The following is a 20,626-nucleotide window of genomic DNA, read 5'->3' on the forward strand; positions in this document are numbered from 1 at the left end:
ATTTTGACCCAATGAGGAAACAGGCTCATACATCTTACAGAATGATGTTTTCTGTGATGGCGAGATTAGGTTCTTTTGTAAGTGATTTTGCATTGTTCTCCAGACTCTTTCTAATAAGTGAGTTGAAGTGTTGTAACTGTGTATAGTGTTGGGTTTTTCTTGTACATCAACAAAAAGCTTTTTTTTGTTGTTTTTTTTTGTTTTATTTTTTTTGTAAATGTAATGTAAAGGGTTTTCCATTTTGTGTTTGCATTGATTGTAACTACGTAATTAAGAGATTTTAAATTTTTTAATTTAAATATACTAAATTTTAACATCATTGCCAGAGATATGACATTGAAGTATATTTAAGTTCACATTAATTGCTTATTCAGAAGTACATATTTACCATATTTCAAAGTACATATAAAAAATACTAAAGTCCCACTTAAGCGGTTCAGAAATATCACTCAAAAGTTAAACTTTTTGCAATAAATGTAATTTTAAACTGTAATATATATGAAATTAAGTACAAATTATATGCATTTATGTGGTCGAAAACATCACACTTTAATTTCAGTAAAGAATACACTTAAGTGTGAATTAAATGCATTTTAGTTTCAGATTAATTGCTTGTCAGTACATTAGTTGTACACTTTAACCATATTTTAAAAACACTAGAAGCAATTATGAACATATACTTGTACATAAAAAGATGTACTAAAAAGTCCCACTTAAGTGGTTAAAAAAAAAAAAACACTCAAAAGTTCAACTCATTGCATTTAATAGAATGTTAAAATGTGATTCATTTTAAATAAATGACAAATACAAATCTGATTATCCCTGCCCGCAACAAAAGCTGGACATCCTGAAAGTCGTATAACCAAATTCCTGTAGCGATAAATATTAGATCAGACTTACAGGGAACTAAAACATCGGAAACACTGCATTTCCTTAGCACTTGATTTATTCAAACAATGCCAAAGCCAGTCTCACAGAGACTACTTTGAATTACACATTAGGCAATAAATAGACCAAACAAGGTGTTTACCCACATATCGATACAAAAACAATAACACTTCAATAGTGCAATATAAACCAATTATTAAAGTTGGGATTCTTGCATTGTGGTTATTAGACAGTCATTCAGGGGACTTTGAGGCCTGGCGACTAGATGAAATGTTGTGTAAATTCATTTGCATGGATCAGTCACACAAGGAATCTCCATTTGAGGGGAAAAAAAAAATGCATGCATTCATTCGCACAAGAAATTCCCAGGAAATCTGCAGTCCATCCATGTTTATTCCACCAGCACCTGCGGACTGAAAACCAGCAGAGTGAGTCCGCCAGCAGATGACCAAGATACCAAAACTGAGGAGCAGCAATCCCATGATGCACTGCGAGTCAGTCCCAGCCCTGAGTGAGAGGTTCTTAGCACCATCCAATGTCCCAGACCCTCAATATAGCGTCCCCACACTTTAAAGTGCACTCGAATGGTTACACGTCTTTCATCACTTGAACATATTGCAACATTTACGAACACACGTACACACACAAAAATCATGCATATTTTGGACCACGTCATTTTCGTCAAGTATCGCTATTCGTCTCGTTAGGAGTCCTGAATGGAAATGCTCCATTTGGGTTTGCGCAAACATGCATGCTTGGCTTGAGCCGCAAATCAGACGTTTAACAATACCACATCCATCTCTTCTTGCACAATACAATCTTTTTTTTTTTTTTTTCATTCGGAACATGTCGACTACTTCGTCTCCTTAAAGTATAAAAAGACAAGAAATGTTACAAAAACTTATTAAATACCTGATCTGAACATTTCTTGTGCATAGACTGTACATACAATAATACTAAGACCAGTACCATACGATATTACCAAAACCAGTAATATCGCAACCCCTTATACAACATTGTTATTCATAATTTTTTTCGATGGTCATAAGTTGTCAAATGAAGGCGCTACAATGAGTATGGGTTGGCTAGCTAGCTTAGCTATTTTTTAGCGTTAAAATTAAACCAGGAATAATCACAACCCCTTATACAAAATTTTTTTTTTTTTTGATAACGCTAGCCATCAAAAATAGGGAACCTGGGACGAAAGTTGGACGAAAAATGGATGAATGTTATTTGTGACATTTTTTGATGGACAAACACTTGTGCTGTAATGAGTAAGAGTTGGCTAGCTCGCCATTTTTTTCATTAAACCGAAATCAGTAATAGCGCAAAACCTTATATGACAAAGTTAATTGCTCTATTTTTGATGATCGTAAAAGTGGTACAAATGCGCTGCAATGAGTAAGCGTTGTACAGTAACATCGCAACCCTTGTACCAAAAATCTTCAGAGGAAGAAAGAAACCGAAAGACTGATGAAGAAGATAGTCAAAGGAAGAAGATAAAAATGATTTTTTTTGATGGTAGAAAAGTGGTGAAACGATGGCGGTGCAATGAGTAATAACATGAAATTCTTTCCACAGAAGCAGTTTGTTTTTGTTGTCTTTGACAGTACTCCAAAACCTGTTGTCTTTGGCTATTTTTGGGCGAGTCGCTGCAGCGCTAACACAGACCGAACGGCTGCGAGCAAAGACATGCCCACGTCTCGTCAACACTGGCGTCTTGTAAGCACGTGCCCTTTGGTGGTTATCTTCTTGGCAAAGACACACAGAGTTGGTGATTGGTGCATATGCAAACAAAGGTCCTTCCCAGCATTCCCTGCTGCGGCTAGTGGATCTTTAAAAAGGGTTTTTGGTGGCTCTTTCCAAAGTTCTGATGGATGGAGATCTCTTACGTTTCTTTGTACCTGAAAGAACAAAAAAAAATACAAATTTTCTGATGCTGCTTTGAGGTTTACACATGCAAAACTATGATTATAACATGACACTATTTACCCGCTTTGCAAGGTGAATTCGGGAAGCGCTCCGAGAGACGTCAACTGCTCTTCTAAGGCCACGATACGCAGGCCGATATAGCCAGACGACAACAAGAGCAGAAACACCCTAAACGAGACAAAAACACGTCACTTTACACAACCAAACGATCTCGGCGTACAGTTAGATGCACATTTAGTATCAGGGCATCTGAAAATCACAATAACAATACAGCTGCATACCGGCAAGATGAGACTTGTTTGCCTGGAAACCACTTATATATAGACAACTAGAGTCACACTGAAAGGAATCTAATCACTGAGCTCATGATTATTAGTCACTAATACTATGGATGAAGCAATGTAGATATTTCAGTCATACTGTCATGTGTTCGTCTTATATTTTTATCTTTTTCCTCAGCATTTTAATCAATCTTGCAGTCTTCCTGGGAACCACAGTTCCCTTGGAATTACAGTTCACTTGGGAACTAAATGTTTTGAGAACTTGAGAATTGTTTATTACACAGAATCTGTGCCAATGTCATGGATCATAATGTCAGAGACACTTGGCCGTCGAGTGTAATCTGGGCTCCTCCTCAACGCATCCTATAAATGCTGCCATGTGTCCTCAGTGTTGCCAAGTCTGCGGTTTTTCTGCATAATTGGGATACTTTAAGATGGTTGCTGCTGGCTGTTTCTCATGTCCGCTGGTTACAGCGACCCAAATACATTTAGTCATTTAGCAGATGCTGTTATCCAAAGCGACTTACAATCGGAGGATACATAAAGAGATTCTACTTGAGGCAAACAGATACAGGAAGTGCTTCTAATACCAAGTTTTAGACATTGTTCAAATAAGTGCAAGCTAGAAAGAGAAGGAATAAATAAATACAAAAGACAACTGTTTTTTTTATTTTTTTTTATTTTATGATGAAGTCAAGTAGTTTTGAAAGAGATGAGTTTTCAGCTGTCACTTGAAAACTGTCAGGGATTCTGGATAGGGGTGGGAAGATCATTCCACCAGCCAGGAATGGTGAACGAGAAAGTTCTGGAAAGTGATTTTGGAAAGGGCCTGATCTGACCAATAACGTGATATTTAGCTCTTGCAATGTGAATTTTACTGGGGGAACCCCACCAAAAAAATATGTATTTTACCCCCCGGAATGTGTTTTTTAACGCCATTGAGCTAGTTTTGAGTAGCAATTGGGCAGGGTTTTTTTTTGTGAAAACCTGGCAACCCTGTGTGTCTTTCACACATCCAGTCTGGTTTTCTTCATTAGTAACATGCAGTTATATAGGAGGTGTTGGATTTTATCTTTAGCTCATTGTATTCTCTTATTTAGACCACAGGTTAAGTAAAAATATGAATATGCAAAAAAAGGCCAATTGGTAAATCATAACATACATTTATGTAGTCGCCAATGGCGACCTCAGCAAAAAGTTCACACGCAAATTGATATTTTGACCGTTTTAGTCACAGGCTGGAGCCCTGAATGTTGTCAAATTATTTTCAGTAAATATTTGTACATTTCTAATTTGTGACTCAGGACCACAAAACCAGTCATAAAGTGTCAATTTTTCAAAATTGAGATGTATACACCATCTGAAAGCTGAATAAATAATCACTCCATTGATGTATGGTTTGTTAGGACAGCACAATATTTGGCAGATACACAACTATTTGAAAATCTGGAATGTGAGGGTGCAAAAAAAAAGAAAAACGCCTTTAATATTGTCCAAATGAAGTCTTTAGCAATGCATATCACTAATCAGAAATTAAGTTTTGATATATTTACGGTAGGAAATTTACAAAATACCTTTATGGAACATGATCTTTACTTAATATCCTAATGATTTTTGGCATAAAATGAAAATCAATAATTTTGACCCAGACAATGTATTTTTGGCTATTGCTACAAATATACCCCAGCGACTTCAGACTGCTTTTGTGCTCCAGAGTCACATTTAATAAATATCTGATACATATTTTTAGCAGATATTTAAATTTTTTTTTTTACTAAACTTCATTGATACAATGTAATACTATATATATATATATATATATATATTTTTTTTTTTTTTTTTTTTTTTTTTTTTTTTAACTATTTGTATAACACTTAAATTTTTGGTAATATTTTTGTAAATATATTTTGTAAATATTTACTGTGAAATTGTAAATACAGGAGTGCGTTACAGCTAAAGCCGTGGCATGAATACTCACAGGATCAAGTAGACGAGCAGCAGAGTGTTGAGGTTGCTGATTTCTCTTTGGATGAGGAGAGATCGTGCTCGATCCGTCACGTTCCAAACCCACGAGCTTCCTGCGGAGAGAGGAAGCAGAATCTGCGTTAGCCAATCAAACGCATCATCACTCCGAGTCATTCAGATCTGCAGGCCGGCGCGTGTCGTACCCCTGTATTCCTCACTCAAGCTCTCGTCTGGCGTCTGCGGTGAGCCGCGAGTCGCAGACGGGCTTCTAATCGTAGTGTTTTCTGAAACGCAGAAGCAAACACAGTATCTTAACACCTTTCTCTCAGAGTCACGCAGCTGAGAGACGTTCAGCGGGGAGTTCACGAACCTGGAGTGAGTCGAGACGCAGACAGATCGACCGCAGGAGGAACATCGTACGAGTCGTCCAGACTGGACTGGCTGGAGTTCTGCTGGGAGAGACGCAGGTTTAGCGTCAGCACGCATCGGTACAGTACAGATCCAATCGAGCGCGGAGCCGCACTTACCACCAGCTTGGCCTGATCGAAGCTGTTCTCCGCTGATGACAGGAGAGGGCTGCTGTTGGCACTTCCGTCCTGTCAGGAACGAGAGCGGCCACACGTCAGGAGCGAGTTAAACACATGAACACCGGTCAAATCACGTCAGCAAACACTCACTCACCTCCAGCTGAGGACAGACGGCTCGCAGCAGCTTGTAGCAGCCTTCTCTGTTCCGCAGAGACACGAATAAATACTGCAGCACAGAGAGAGGAATACAATTATTAATTCATTACATGATACTTAAATATACTACAGATACAAGAAATTCCCAAAATGAATATAAAAACAATCTTATTTAAATACAAGTAAATCTCAAAATAAAAATAAAGTCAAGAATTTCTAATGCATATTTAAATCGAAAATATTAGTATTTTTCTTTTTTTAGGCTTAGTCTTTTTTTTTTAGGACAAATAATTAAATTTGTGTGTGTAATGCCATTATTCTCAATTATAATTTTTTTTATAAAACAAATATTTGTTATTAATTAGCATTAATCAATACATTTCGCTAAAAGAATTACAATCTTTTTAGTAATTATTAATCAGTATGTTTCACAAAACAAAACATTTATTAATTGTTGTTTTAAATTAATAAGTGTTAACTGGTATATTAAATATGGTACTAAGTTTTAGTAATTAACCTTTATCAGTATTGTTTCACAAAAATTCACTGTAAAACATTTTTATTAATACATTTTATTTATTAGCTTTAATCAATGTGTATCAGTAAAAAAAATTGTAAAATGATTTTAAGTGACATTAATAACTAAAAATTACTGTAATATTTATTTTTTTAATAATTAGAATTAATTGGTACGTTTCACTTTTAAAAAAAATCCTAAAATACATTTTTAATTTTATTTTGTTTCACTTTAAAAAATCCTAAAATACATTTTTATTAATATATTTTATTAATTTTTAATTAATTAATAAAAATTACTCAGTAAAACAAATTTTTTTAATTTAATTGGAATTAACTAAAAATTATTAATCTACATTTTTTTCTTCAAAAAATAGGATTAGTCGGTAAATTAATGTATGTTTCACAAAAAAATGGATTAAATTAAAAAAAAACATGGTAATATAAAAAAAAAAAAAATAGTACTTAATTTGCATTAATTCATATTTTCGTCATTTTTCAGAGGACAATGTGTTTAATAGTGTAAAAGTGTTTGAGGCTGAGACCTTCTCTCCGTCTGTGGTCCGGACAGAGATAGCGTTTGGCACGAGCAGCGCTGTGTTCTGTTTCTTCAGGACGGTCACACTGGCGACGGGAACGATCACCTGAAACACACACACAGGGGTCTGTTAGCCTGCGGGGTGATGGCAGCTCTGGGTGCATGCGTGCGGATCGGACGGTTCCTTACCTTGGTGTCTTTGAGCAGCACAGAGGAGAAGAAGCACAGGCTGCTGTCGCTGATGTACAGACGGCCGTGGTAAGGCACTTCCTTCTGCAGCGCACAGATGTAAGCTGCAAACACAGCATCAGACACACGTGATGCCGTGTGGGGAAGAAGCATGGCCTTGCTTTGGTGTTTTTGTGCCTGTCTCTAAAAGTGTGGATGTTCTTGTGTCTCGGGGATTTCTGGGAAGAGTTTGTGGAATGTTTTGTTGTGCTTCATAAAACTCTGAGAAGAAAGGAAATGAGAATTTAGAAAGGTTTTATGCATGTTAGATTTTAAAAAGATGAATGAAAAGTCGTCTTACACTTCTCGAGTTGAGGCTGTCGCTTCGATCCAAAGGTCTGTCGACATCAAGAGTGTGAGACCTGCCAATAAAACAGCACACATTTCAACACTACTAAAAGGTAGAAGTAGTAGTAGTAATTAAATTACACAGACATTTTTAGATAATTTTTTAAAGATTTTAAAATATATTTTAAAAGTACATTAATTTTTCTTTCTTTTTCTTTTTTTAAATAAATTCAGCTTTATTTCTTAATTGAATTTTTTCAAGATGTTTTATATAAAATGTAATTTGATTTGAAGTAAAACAAATACTTTTTGTAATAATTTTTCCTTTACATTAATTAAATCTTTCTTTATATATAAAAAAGCCTGGTATAATATTTTATATATATTATTTAATTTGCTGTGGAGAAAATATTTGTTTATATATTATAAACAAATATATGTAATATGAAACACATTGTAAATAATATAAAGAATTTTAAAATAATATATTCATACCTTTTAAAAAAAATTCTTTACAAATACATATTTTAGATATTATTGATTGCCAAATGATTAAATATAATCTTTATATTTACAAAGTATTTTAAAAAGTATTTATATTTTAATGAATACTTAAAAGATTTGTTTTTTCCAAAAACACATTTTAGATATAATTGATTGCCAAATAAATATAAGTTTTATTATAAAATATTTCATAAAATATTTCATTTAATAAATATTTAAGCATTTAATTTATTGAATCTACGATTTTTTAAAGACACACACACACACTTAAAATTCTTTAAAACATTTCTTACACACACACACACACTTAAAATTCTTTAAAACATTTCTTTATAATTTTAGTATTTGTTTCTTTAAAATATTTTTATTCCTCTAGATGAACATATCACATATTTTAGATATTGAAGGCCATTAAAAAAAAACAGTAACAAAATGATAATTAATAAATAATTCTGACCAGCTGAACAATTATTAATAAATTATTTACCTATCCATCCACCCATTCATATCCAGTTTCCTAACAGTTAACAGTGTCGTATTGACCATTAGAGTAATTGTTACTCTAATTTTACAGCAGCAGAACTGGTTCAACACAAATCAGTCGCTCTTGTACCTGGGCAGGACCTGCTGGCTCAGGCTCTTGGTCTGCTGCTGCATCTCCAGCTGATTCTCCTCCAAACTGAATGCTTTCCTGCTCCCCAGCTTGGCTTTCGTCCTCCCCTTCTTGGCCTTGGCAGGAATCGTCCCGGCGTCCACCGCATAGCTGTGAAAACATCGCAAAACCACTGTCAGCCTCATAACTGACGCTCACACCTCTCAACTTCACCCTTAAACAGCATCGGAGTTTACGAGGCAATGCCAACGCTTATAAAACACAGACAGATGTGCAATACATGGCATTTAGCTTCTTTAATAAGGTCAATAGCAAGAATAACGACAGCTTTACGAGTTTCTCTCAGGCAATGATTCGAGTGTAATGGCTTAACAGACTCAAAGTAAACATATAAAACACACCAACTGCATTTCACTCCGACCTCGATTTCCCAACCACAGCAGTAAAAACTCAAGAATAAACACTACAGACTGGAAAACAACCTTCAAAGGGAACGCCGCACCAATTTTCGCTTGGAAATTGCGAGTAAATTTCAAAAAGTTACACACCGAACGCAGCCCATTGAATGGAAACGAACTCCAATGACATGAAAAGTGCTACTCTACCATACCTGTAGATATTATGTCCATTCCTGCGAGATAATCGTAAACTCAATGATCGGTTCATCCTCACAAGTGTACAAAATTGGCTTCAAGCCATAACGCTGGAGTCTGACACTCAGCCAGAAGCAATAAATACATTTAAAAAAAAAAAAAAAAAAAAATCTAATCACTCAGCAAGTCTAAATAACACAGCTCTGGTCTGCAGCCGCACTCCTACTGCCTTCCTATGTACGCAAATGAGGGGGCGGGGCTAGAATGGAGCTCTTGGATGCAGTTGAACCAAAGGGAGTGTCTTCCTTCCACTGTATGCAAATAAATGGGCGGGGCTGAGGACAAAGTTCCAGTCTGCGGTCGTGTTCCAATGAACTGCTTGTTCTGTATGCAAATGCGAGTGGGCGGAGTCTCTGACCTCAGATGGTGTGACTGTGGGTTGCTGATGTAATGGAACACCTGCAGGTCAAAACATGCTGAGAAACACTGGAGCTTTTGAAAAGAAGCGAAAGCGAATGAGTTTACAGTGAAAAGATTGATGATTTATAGAAGCGAAAGTCAAATCGCTGTAATTTTTTCACCTGAAAGGAACTCAAAGTAGCTACGGAACGCTTCCTCATTCAACTTGGAGGTTTTTGGGTAATCGAGAGCCTTCAGTGTCTGTTTTGGTGGCTACATGCTAAGCACAGCTGCTGGAAAGCACACATCACCTTTCCCAGCATTCAGAGCCATTAAATTTACGACTCCAGGACAAAGGTGTGACTTGCTGAAATATAGGTTAAAAGACATTATATGACATGCAATAAAAACACATGCAGTCATATGACCAAGTATGCCGAGTATGTATCACACTTTGACGAATATGAATTACTTTCAAATTACTATAAATATAAATACCATATAATATTTAATTTGTTTTAGAAACAAATTAGTTTTTTTTTTTTACACATGAAAATGGCAGATACAAGTATAATATTACATATAATTTTATAATAACTTCTTTTTCTTTAAATAAATAGATTTTCCCTTACATATGAAAATAATTCAAATGGCAAATTAATAAATAATATTGTTTTCATAAAGGAAAAAAGCTTGTTTTGCATTAATTAATTTTTATACATTTATTAATTATATATAAATATAAAAAACAATTATAATTAATTTAATTAAAACAAGCCTTTTTTATGAAATCAATATTAATATTAAAGGCAAAATAAACATTTACTTTTTAAAAAATCTTTTTTAATTTTTAAATTATACATGAACTTATTACATACATTAAAAAATACTTTTAAAATATGTAAATAAATATTTATTTAAATGACCATAATGAAATAAATAGGTTAAAAGACATGTAATAAACACACCGAGCAGGCATACAGGGTAATAATGTCCAGTTACAATTTGTGTCATGATTACGAATGACTCTCAAATGCCACGGAAACATTCTGAGCTCATCTGTGGGGGAAGGGAAGCGTTTACGGCACGCAAGAATACAAAAGAAACCATTACAACACAAGGACCTGGCAGCCACTGAAAGAACATCTCGAATTAGACGTTTTAGAGCTCAGCCAGCTTTTGTTTGGTTGTTTCGGTCTTGAAACCTTTGGATATGAAAGCAAATCCATGCATGTAGTACGCAAACACATTCAAACCGGACCTGCATCTTTGCGCAAATTTGGCACAAAATAAATGCTGATTAACACTAAAGGATACCTCCTAGATGTCTCAACATGTTACTAAAAGAAGCAAGAAATAATGCAATATATCTGTTCTTAATGTTATTTGCTTATGTTAAGTTTTCTCTTCCGGACTACATGAAAACACGCAACATATGCAAAATTTAATTGAGGAAGTAAACAATTAAAAATAAAGTTCATGTGGAACCACTGGGACACAGCTAGAGACTTAAACTGCTATGGATGGATGGATATTATGTTACGTATTAAAAATTTAATTGAGGGAGTAAACTTTCTTTTTATAAAAATTTTTTTCTCTATATGGGAAATTTTTTCTCTATATATGAAAATGCCTTATTTTCGATATTGGGAAAGGCCAAAAACATGTAACTTTAAAAAAGAAAAATTGTGTGTATATGTTTAAAAAAATTGTGTGTGCGTATGTATATAAGAAAATATATAAGAACATTTTTTCTTATTGCAATTTGTATTGTTTTAAGTTGCATTTTAATTAAACAAAAAAAATTACTAAAAAGAGTTACTAAAATTATAATTACTACTACTGGTAAAATACAAATTAATAAATATAAAATATTAAAAATAACTATTGTTAACTAGCATTACGCTAACTAGCATTATTGTTTAGTAATATTGTATAAATTGTTCTGCATACAGAAAAATCAAAGAATGAAACATTAATTATTCATTTGATCAATCTCAATGGTTATTCTGATAAGATAATATAATATGAAAAAATAATGTAATTCTGTGATTATACAATGCAATTTTGGTAATATAGCTAGTAACTTTTTACTGCATTACACAAAATATTTATTTACACAAAGTGGTTAAACTTAGCATAAACTCAAGCTATTAATATAATGCATCACTCCATTTCCTTCATGCAAAATGTCAAAGCTTGTTATACTTTTCCATTCAGCGTAAAAGTCACATTCACAACACACTTCATATTGCAGATCTATTTTAAGACCCCTCAAATCTCATCCGCACCGGCTTCACCTTTAACCAGCATCAATAACCCACAGCTCACACTGCAGACCAACTTCCCATCACACCAGCTGAAAGTGCTGTTTCTCATGTCTGAGCTTGTGTATTCAGAGGATTCGAGAATCTGCCACCGCGCTGTGGCCATTTACAGGAAACGCAATCCAGAAAAGGCATTTGGGAAGGTCACACATAAACGAAAGTGCTTGCATTAAATCAATAAAACACACTGTTCAAACACTTTCATTCAATGCATTAGGGTTTAAACAGTGTGTAAATCCGGTTTCGTGACGTTAGAACAATAAGAAAAGGATCCAGAAATCCTGTTCAACAGTCTTGAACAAACCTTGCGACTTCTATTTAGCCTAAAGACGCGCAGTGATTTAGAACGCAGACAACAAGCATCAAACATCCCCTGCAGAATCATCCGATGCTGATGATAAAATAAAGCTCGCAAAGACGCCACAAGAGCTCAAACCACAGCAGATAAGCATTAAACAGCGGCACAAGATGCATCAGAAACATGCTAAACAAGGAAATGTGTCAGCGTTCAAGGCCCGTTCTCAGCGATGAACGTTTATCGCGCACGCCTTTGTGCTGGAAACGAAAGTTCAGTCTTTGCATATGAGTCAAAACATTTGATTTTTCTGATTAATTTGCGTGAATAAAAACAAAACTAGTCAACGTTTTGCTCTTTAAAGCTGTTTGGATTCAATCAGCTAGCTATGAAAACAAATTCCCACCAAGCTAGCGGCTCAACCACGCATTTGCAGCTGCTCACCATCGTATATCAGAGCTAAAACAGCCGTAAACATCTCCTACCTTCCCAAATCCTCACACACGGCCGTATCCACCTGGTTTAGATCCTTCTCGCCATCCATCGCCACGTCTTCTCAGAGCTAGTAACGACTGAACCGCTTCTAACCAGCTGAACTAGATGCTGAGCAATGGGGTCTAAAGGTTTCCTTTACAGCTGCTCCGTTATGGAAAAAGTGAGATAATGAGGCACAGGGAAGCCAAAGTGGGAGCCGAGGGAGGGATAAAGGATCCTCTGCCGGCCCACTCCGCTCACCTCCAACTGTGGCAGCTGGAGGAGCCCACAATGGCCCATTTGGATGCCATTGAAGAAATGCAAACTACAGAAGACAAGACTCAAGACATGCAAACAAAGGCCTCGCTGGTGGGCACCCTATTGTCTTTGCGGTGGGGTAGAGAGTCAACAAACACATTGCAAAACTGGAGAAAAATCCCCTACAAGACCAGGACTTTTCTGCAAGGATCTGATTTGGCTTTAAGTATATCGTGAAGTTTCTGTGTGAACTGGAAAGTGCTTTCCAACAGCTTTGAGAGTGCTAAAAAATGGTTAGTTTGAAGTTAGATAAATACTACTAGAATTTAGACTTTTTTTGATCAATTACAAACCCAAATACAACAAATTCGAAACAATACATGAAAAAATTTCATTTAAACCCAGTTTAAGCCTTTAAAACACTAAATTCTGGCTTTAAAAGCATAAAAAGATTAGGTTAGTTTGAAGTTAAATACTATAATAATTTAAAAAAATTTAATCAATTACAAATGCAGATACAACAGATTCAAAACAAATACACAGGAAAAACTGACCAAAATCCAGTATAATCCTGTAAAAACACTAAAGTCTGACTTTGAATGTGCCAAAAAATAGTTACTTTTACGTTTTATATGTACGTTTAATTAATTACAAATCCAAACACAACAAATGCAAAACAATTTATGGAAAACCGACCAAAATCCATTTCAAGCCTGTAAAAACGCTAAATTCTGACTTTGAATGTGCCAAAAGAATGGTTACTTTTGGTTATGGTTACTAATTGTTAGCATACGTAATTTAATAAACAAGTACTATTATAATACACAGAAAAACGGATCAATCAAGCTTACGCATGTAAAAACAACAAAATTCTGACTTTCATTGGGAAAAAGGTTACGGATTAAAAATATAAATTATGATAATATTTGTTCACTTCAACTAAATCCAAACACAAATTAAAAATGAATACATGGAAACTGACCAAAACCCAATAACTTTTGAAAAGAAAATTTAAACACTAAAACTATTACCGAGCACAACATAAAAATGAACCAATAACCAAGATTTCTGTATCTAATCATCCCTGATAAGTTACATTTTTCCTCAAGACAACTAAGAAAATAAATTCAAACTGGTGTTATTTTAGTATCATTGAATTACTATTATTTTGAATTAGTTTTTATACCACCAATTTCATTTTTATTTTAATTTGAGTTAAGGTGTTAGTAATTTAGTTGTGTTTTTCTCTCTTTTAATGTCCATGGATTGTACAAATTTTTATTTCACTTTAAGTTTTAGTTATTTTAGGAAATTAAGTTAAACTAAATGGAAATGAAAAATGTAGCAGCTGTGTGTTGAACATTATTTTTTATTTTGAGTGATAAAATTAATTAGTCAGAGTAGTGATTTTTTACTTATTATGTTGTTGTTGTTATTATAATTTTTTTAGGAGTGTGACCACCTTATGTGACCACCTTATGTTTTGTTGGTGGTTTATCACTGAACCTTTTCTCCATCTGAACCCTGACCTCCTTATACCATTATAAATCGGAATGATTCATCCCCGGCCTAATGCACACTGCACTTACACAAGCATTCAAGGCTAATGTTTCACAATGGAAATGCATTAGCTTATATTTAGTTGTTAAGTGGTGACGTAAGAAGCGCTGTTTCTGGGTCCAAGCCTCAACTGGCTTCACTTGAGAATACTACCTCAGCAGCCGATTATGAGCACTGTTTATTCATATTCAAGATTTAAGCTAAACGTTTTCAAACTTACAGTGTACACTACAGTCTTCATGCTCACAGTGTCCCAAACACAAATTATTTTTATTTATTTATATTTTCATTGTCTGGCTATTTGGGATTTCGGTATGGATTTAAAGGTTAGGATTATATATTTTTTTGGTAGTATTATATCACAGTGTGAGTGTATATAAGCACTTTTGTTGTTTTCTCGTGGTATCTGATAGAACGTTTGGACACGGAAGCGGTGATGTCAGACTTAACAAGCGGATACGTCCACACCTTTCTCAGGGCATTCTGTACTTCTGTTTATAAACAAGACGCCATGTTCTATCAGAGAACATTAAGTGAGGGTTTACTCTGTTTCTTGGAGCAGACTAGCATTACATGATATGGAGAATATCAGGTCAGTTTTCATTACATAAGCATAAGACTTTCACGCTCCGTAAAACACAAGTGTACTAGATCACCATTGGTTGACAGATGGGAGGTTCTGTCAGCTGGAACGCATTCAAACATCACTGCCAAGAAGCTGGCATGTAAATCAGGGATCGACAGGTTGAATTTTGCCAGCGCTGCACACCAGGAAATCATAGATCATTTTCAAGAAAGCCTCCGTTAGATTTCACCAGTTGAGCAAGTCATGTATTTCCCAACTTGCAAAATGAAAGCACTTGAGCGGAAGCAGTCAAACCACACGTAGAGAATAGAAGGTCATTCATCAAACTGTGATAAATGATCTGAGTGGGTGTTTGCTGAAAAAAAGTGATGTGTTAACCACATGAAAACCTGAGCTTCAGCTATACCATTTAATCAACAACAAACCACACCGAGTTGTCCTATACCTCTAAAAAAAACTAATCTAAACATAAAAACTACATGAAGTCCAAAGTTCAAATCCATCTCTCAAAATACGCCAAAACTTGGTCTGAAGACTCAAGATTAGTTGCAAAAGAAACTAGCCCAAAAACAAAGGTCAAACTCTAAGCGAGACTCTTAAAACTTGGTGTGTAACCATGAAATCAGAGCTAACATCCACAAAGAAAGGCGTAGGACAAGGATTAGGCCTTGACATATATAGAGCCATGATGTTAGTTCAAGAGCCAACACCGATCCCTGTGGGCAAACAACAGCTTGCCACTTGTGGACGGGGGCCAAACCTACGACACAGAGGACATTTGTGCAAATCATGTGGCTTGAATGCATCAGTCTCACTTCTTCAGTCTAAACAGAAAGAGGCCTTTCTTTCCATGGACCAATAGAGTCCAAAAGTGGAAATTCCAACCAGGAATCACATGAAACTGAGAATATCTTGTTCTTTTGGTGCAGTTCTTATAGCTTAGGGGAACTTTGCTTTGGGGAAGTACATAACGCAAGTATTGTTTTCAGTAAAGGTGCAGAAGGATGAGGGCACCAATATGTCATGGTTGTGTCATCGGTGTGAAATGCTGGGGACTGGAATGTTGAGACCCTTGAACGTTTGCAGGCAACAGGTTAACGAAGATATAAGAATGTTGATTGGAATTGATGTACTAAGAGGTAGAAAGACTTTAACCTGCTACACCTGGAAGCCACATTAAAATTTACAAGGAGTGGTCCAAAGTTACTCATGGGAACTGACCTTCTAAAATAACCTCGACTCTATCCAAACAACGTTCCTTATGTAGTAGCGCCGCTCAAAAGCAGTTGTGCAAGACCTCAAGTATAACTTGTGTCCTTTACTGGTTGTGTTAATGATAAGCGGTCAGGGCCCATAGTTTTCTTTACAAGGCTCGGAGAAGCTAATTTGGGAAACAGAATTAGCCCAGACAGCTTGTCCACACCTAGCACACCACCTGGAACAAGCTTTTGGGCTAAAAATAGACGCATATAGATAACACGACCCACGTGTTGGAATACCAATACAACAGAGGGTCTATGAGATCATGTGTTTATCTGGAGAAATGCTTGACAATCTAAATCCCAGTTTATACTTCTGTGTCGAACCTACGGCGTAGGCTATGTGTAGTACAGCGTAGCCTGACGTGCACCTCTCCAAAAATCTAACAGCTTGTCAATTCTACGCGGACCGCAAGCGCTGTGAGTTGTCTGCTCATGCCCCTCCCTCCGTATGTACTTGAGTTTTGTGTGTGTTTATGTGCACTTTAACATATTTTAATGTTACACCTTCTTATATAAAATAAAAAAACAAAGAACAACTGTCTTATCTATTATACTACATAGCATTATACACTATCACTATACATTATCACTAGTTGTCCGTGACCAACAATGTTGATCTGCCATGGTACAAGTCCTTGTGGAGATTGAAAGAATGGCATCTTCTCTTGCTCCATTGTTGTCTCCTTTTAGTAGTTTTAAATATTGATTTGATATTTATTTGCTGTCGTCACGGCTATAATGCTTCTCTGACGAGCTGCTTCTTCTTCGGCTTTTGCCGTGGTACTGCAGGTTACACCAGCAACATGCCCTTGCACACTGCAGACTAGCGGTCTGCATGTGTACTCCACATCGAAGCGGACAATGACAGATAAGTATAAATGAAAACTGACGCATAGCCTACGGCGTAGGTCCGAGGCAGAAGTATAAATCAGCCTTAAAGCACTTACTGGGCATTGTGATGTAACGTCGAAACTTAGCGCTTGCCGTAATTTGATTATGACACATTCCAGCTCCAAATTAAGTTTAGGACCATCATTGAAGACAAAGCAATTTGGCCAAGAAAAAAGTTAATTTGCATTTAAACTGCCCGAGTGAATGGAAAACTTGCACCTTGATGAGGGTTAGAAATTTGAAGCATAATGGCTATGTGGATTGGTTTGTTTATGTCACAATTGCAGATGAGGGCTGCACCATTCATGCTACACAGGTATAAGAATAGCTGGTATAGTAATAGGTATATTTCCATCAAATGGCTGAATGTAAATGAATGCAAGTTACAAGTAACTCTCTCATTGGATGGCGAGTCAGGGGAATCAGCTCTGGTCTAAAACTAGCCCAGTAATTCCTTTACAATAGCTTGAGTGATGTGATCCAGGTACAATACCGGTTTAACGACTCTAATAATAACCAACACAAAGACAAGTCCTCAAAAACAAGTCCTGATATTATATTACACCGCAGGGCTGGTTTTTAGGAGTTTGGAGGTTTTTAAGGTGACTAACAATGTAAATACAATAAAAACATGGTATTATCACGGTGGTCAGATATACATCATTGCATAAATGAACATGCATATACAATATTATATATGCACCATAGTAATACCATATTTCACAAGATCATGCCCAAACACACACTGGTACTAGCATGATAAATGTCAAAAACAACATTACTATTATCACCACAGTACATATAAAAACTGTGGTGAAATAAAAACATGGTTCAGCAATGGAAGATGGCATTTTACCATAGTATTTTACTCTAAGAGTAAAAATAATTAATAATAATAATAATAAATATATATATATATTGTTTCACTGCCATAGTTGTCTTGTCAGACAATACCATGGTGTTTTAACATGTACCATAGTAATTTTTGGTAGTCAAATGCTCTATCATGGTACCTGTCCAAAAACACAGTGGTATTAACCCCATGTTTTTTTTTTTTAAATAAATAAACTGTACCACAATAAATGGAATGCAATAAAAACCATTAATAATTGGGATAATTTTATGATGTGTAAAACGACGTGTAAATAAACAATTTATTCACTATAAAGACATATAAAGTCATAAATAAATGATCTCTAATCGGTATTTGAATAAGATAATCAACGGGAAGCAATAATGTCATCACACGCGTGCACGCGCACACATAGTAGGGTGGATTATGACTATAAAACTTCACCAATCTGACCTTTATATATCTATAAAAACCGCGCTCATCACACAGCCTTATCGAAACAAACACTCTAGCACTTATAACACGAACACAACATTAACATATATGTAAATGAGCGACGTATATGACATTATCGGATGTCAACAGCTGATAGCGGTTCTTCTCACCTCTCCTTCATTAAATGCTTGATTCGCGATATGGCGCTCTCGTCGATCTTTCTCAGAAACGTTTTCAATCTCTCCCTCTTGTTTTCCAGCATTCTTCCTCAACGCAGATCGACACACGCCGACAAAAAGACGCCGTTTAACGAGGATGCGATGATCCGGTTTCTCTTCGGCGTCCCATGAGCGCGTTCTGATTAACAAAATGAGACAAAATCGGACCAAGTGCTGGCGGCCAATCAGCGCGCATCTGATCAGCCACGGTGTCCAATCGCGGCGCGACAGTCGCGCTCGGACTCCGCCCATGCCCTTCTATGGGAAGGACGCGTGTCTGCATGCAACGTGGTGGTAAAGGGGGAAGTCGGGGTGGAGAACTAGTGTAGATGGTTGATTATACTCTGGGCGTTTGTGTTTTTAACTCTGTTCTCACATGTTTTGATACGATCATGTGTTTGAACACGTTATGCGTGTCTAAATGTTGATTAGTGGTGGATCTGAGGCTTAGTATTATTATTACTATTAAATATTTATGTTGAATTGATGTATAAATTAAACAGATTGCATGCAGACTGGTCTTATCAGCGTATAGAGTGAGTGAATATCCATCTATCTATCTATCTATCTATCTATCTATCTATCTATCTATCTATCTATCTATCTATCTCTGTTTCTCTTATTTTTGATGCATAAATTAAACCGCATATGACAGTAGTCAGTAAGGAAATAAGTTAGTAGCTATGTAAGTAAATAATAATATATCCTACATTAATAGTAAAGTGTAAGTTAAAACATAACCAATGTTTCCTGAATATTCAGAATTTGAGCCTATAAAAGAAAAAATACAGTTTAATCAATAATTAAAAATGTTGTGTTTGAATATGCCAGGGCTGGTTAAAAAAATAATATTAATAAAAAAATGTGAATTGAATAGTGGCTGGTTAAAAAAATGAAGTAAATAATATTAATAATAATTAAAAAAAAAAGGTAAACGCTTTCATTAATGCCGGGGGCCAGTAAATTAGAATAAAATAAATCTATCTATCTATCTATCTATCTATCTCTGTTTCTCTTATTTTTATAGAACACTGGAGTCCTCAGGCTGCAAAATTTCATAATCAAACTCATGCTCTGCTGCACAAAATCGCATTTCAACACAGTTTCCCTCAGATCGACTCATAGCTTTTGCACACATGACATCTCATGACCTGCATACGCCCTTTTATGCATTAAACATCGCGGGAGCTATGTGTGTGCAGTCGGTATTTAGAGGAAGGAGTTGACACAGCAGCTCGTGTTACACTCGCTATCTGAACAGAGGAGGCACTGTACCCACAGCACAGGACAAATATCAGATCCACAGCCAGTTCCTGATATCAGACCGCAGCTCAGATGACCTCTGAATATTTCTCATGAAGACTTCTGTTATGTCATGAGCCCAGTTTGTTCAGAATAAATCTGAGGTTGCAAATGTGTGCTGCATGGGGTTTGCCAAGTATTGGCTTTAAACGTCATTTGTGGTTGACTTGAAGACTTGTTGCTTGCTACAGTGCTTCTGGTGAAATAGAAGCAGCAAATACAGTATCATACAACAAACACTACATTTTTATACAAAAATACAATGCAGTACTTCTCAAATAACATTCTTGCTTACGCTAAACTATTCTTTAGCTGTTAAAGGAGTAGTTTACCCAAAAATGAAAGTTTGCTAAAAATGTGCTCACCTTCAGGGCCATCTGAGAGGTAAACAAGTTTGTTTCTTCATCATATTTGGAGAAATGTAGCATTCTATCACTTGCTCACCTATGGATGTGAATGGGTGCCGTCAGAATGAGAGTCCAAACAGCTGGTAAAAACATCACAATAATCCACAAGTAAATTGTAATCCAATAAGTAATCTGATTAATCCCATGAAGCCTAATCAAAACTGCATTTGTGAGAAATAAATCCATCATTAAGATGTTTTTAACTAAAATACAAATCCACAAGACATAATAACGCTTCCTCCGGTGAAATATTTGTCTGGTCTTAATCAGGAGAGAAATCTGCACAGATCATGCACTGTTTAGAAGCCAAAACAGCTCTAAATAAATATG

The 20,626-nt window shown here is 35.8% G+C and overlaps 1 protein-coding gene across 1 annotated transcript; it reads right to left on the reverse strand.

The window, feature by feature from the left end:
• Positions 1 to 928: 928 nt before the first annotated feature.
• Positions 929 to 9,199, reverse strand: si:zfos-943e10.1 (GRAM domain-containing protein 2B). Its single transcript, XM_042748820.1, has 13 exons — positions 9,047 to 9,199; positions 8,437 to 8,586; positions 7,333 to 7,393; positions 7,192 to 7,253; positions 6,993 to 7,107; positions 6,811 to 6,909; positions 5,748 to 5,819; positions 5,594 to 5,662; positions 5,437 to 5,515; positions 5,270 to 5,350; positions 5,080 to 5,179; positions 2,881 to 2,988; positions 929 to 2,792 (listed from the first exon to the last, which is right to left on the reverse strand). Exons 1-13 carry the CDS (start codon positions 9,100 to 9,102, stop codon positions 2,777 to 2,779), a joined length of 1,068 nt encoding a protein of 355 aa, XP_042604754.1. The 5' UTR covers positions 9,103 to 9,199; the 3' UTR covers positions 929 to 2,776.
• Between the last annotated feature and the right edge of the window lie 11,427 nt (positions 9,200 to 20,626).

Source organism: Cyprinus carpio, chromosome B22 (genome assembly GCF_018340385.1).
Source record: "Cyprinus carpio isolate SPL01 chromosome B22, ASM1834038v1, whole genome shotgun sequence".
Lineage (NCBI taxonomy): Eukaryota > Metazoa > Chordata > Actinopteri > Cypriniformes > Cyprinidae > Cyprinus > Cyprinus carpio.

Excerpts from the sequence above, each read along its gene's own strand:
- si:zfos-943e10.1 (XM_042748820.1), bottom strand. The coding sequence starts at position 9,102 with ATGAACCGATCATTGAGTTTACGATTATCTCGCAGGAATGGACATAAT. Across the intron at positions 8,587-9,046 it reads AATGGACATAATATCTACAG|CTATGCGGTGGACGCCGGGA; the intron begins GTATGGTAGAGT and ends ATGTTTTCACAG. Across the intron at positions 6,910-6,992 it reads TGCTGCTCAAAGACACCAAG|GTGATCGTTCCCGTCGCCAG; the intron begins GTAAGGAACCGT and ends TGTGTGTTTCAG.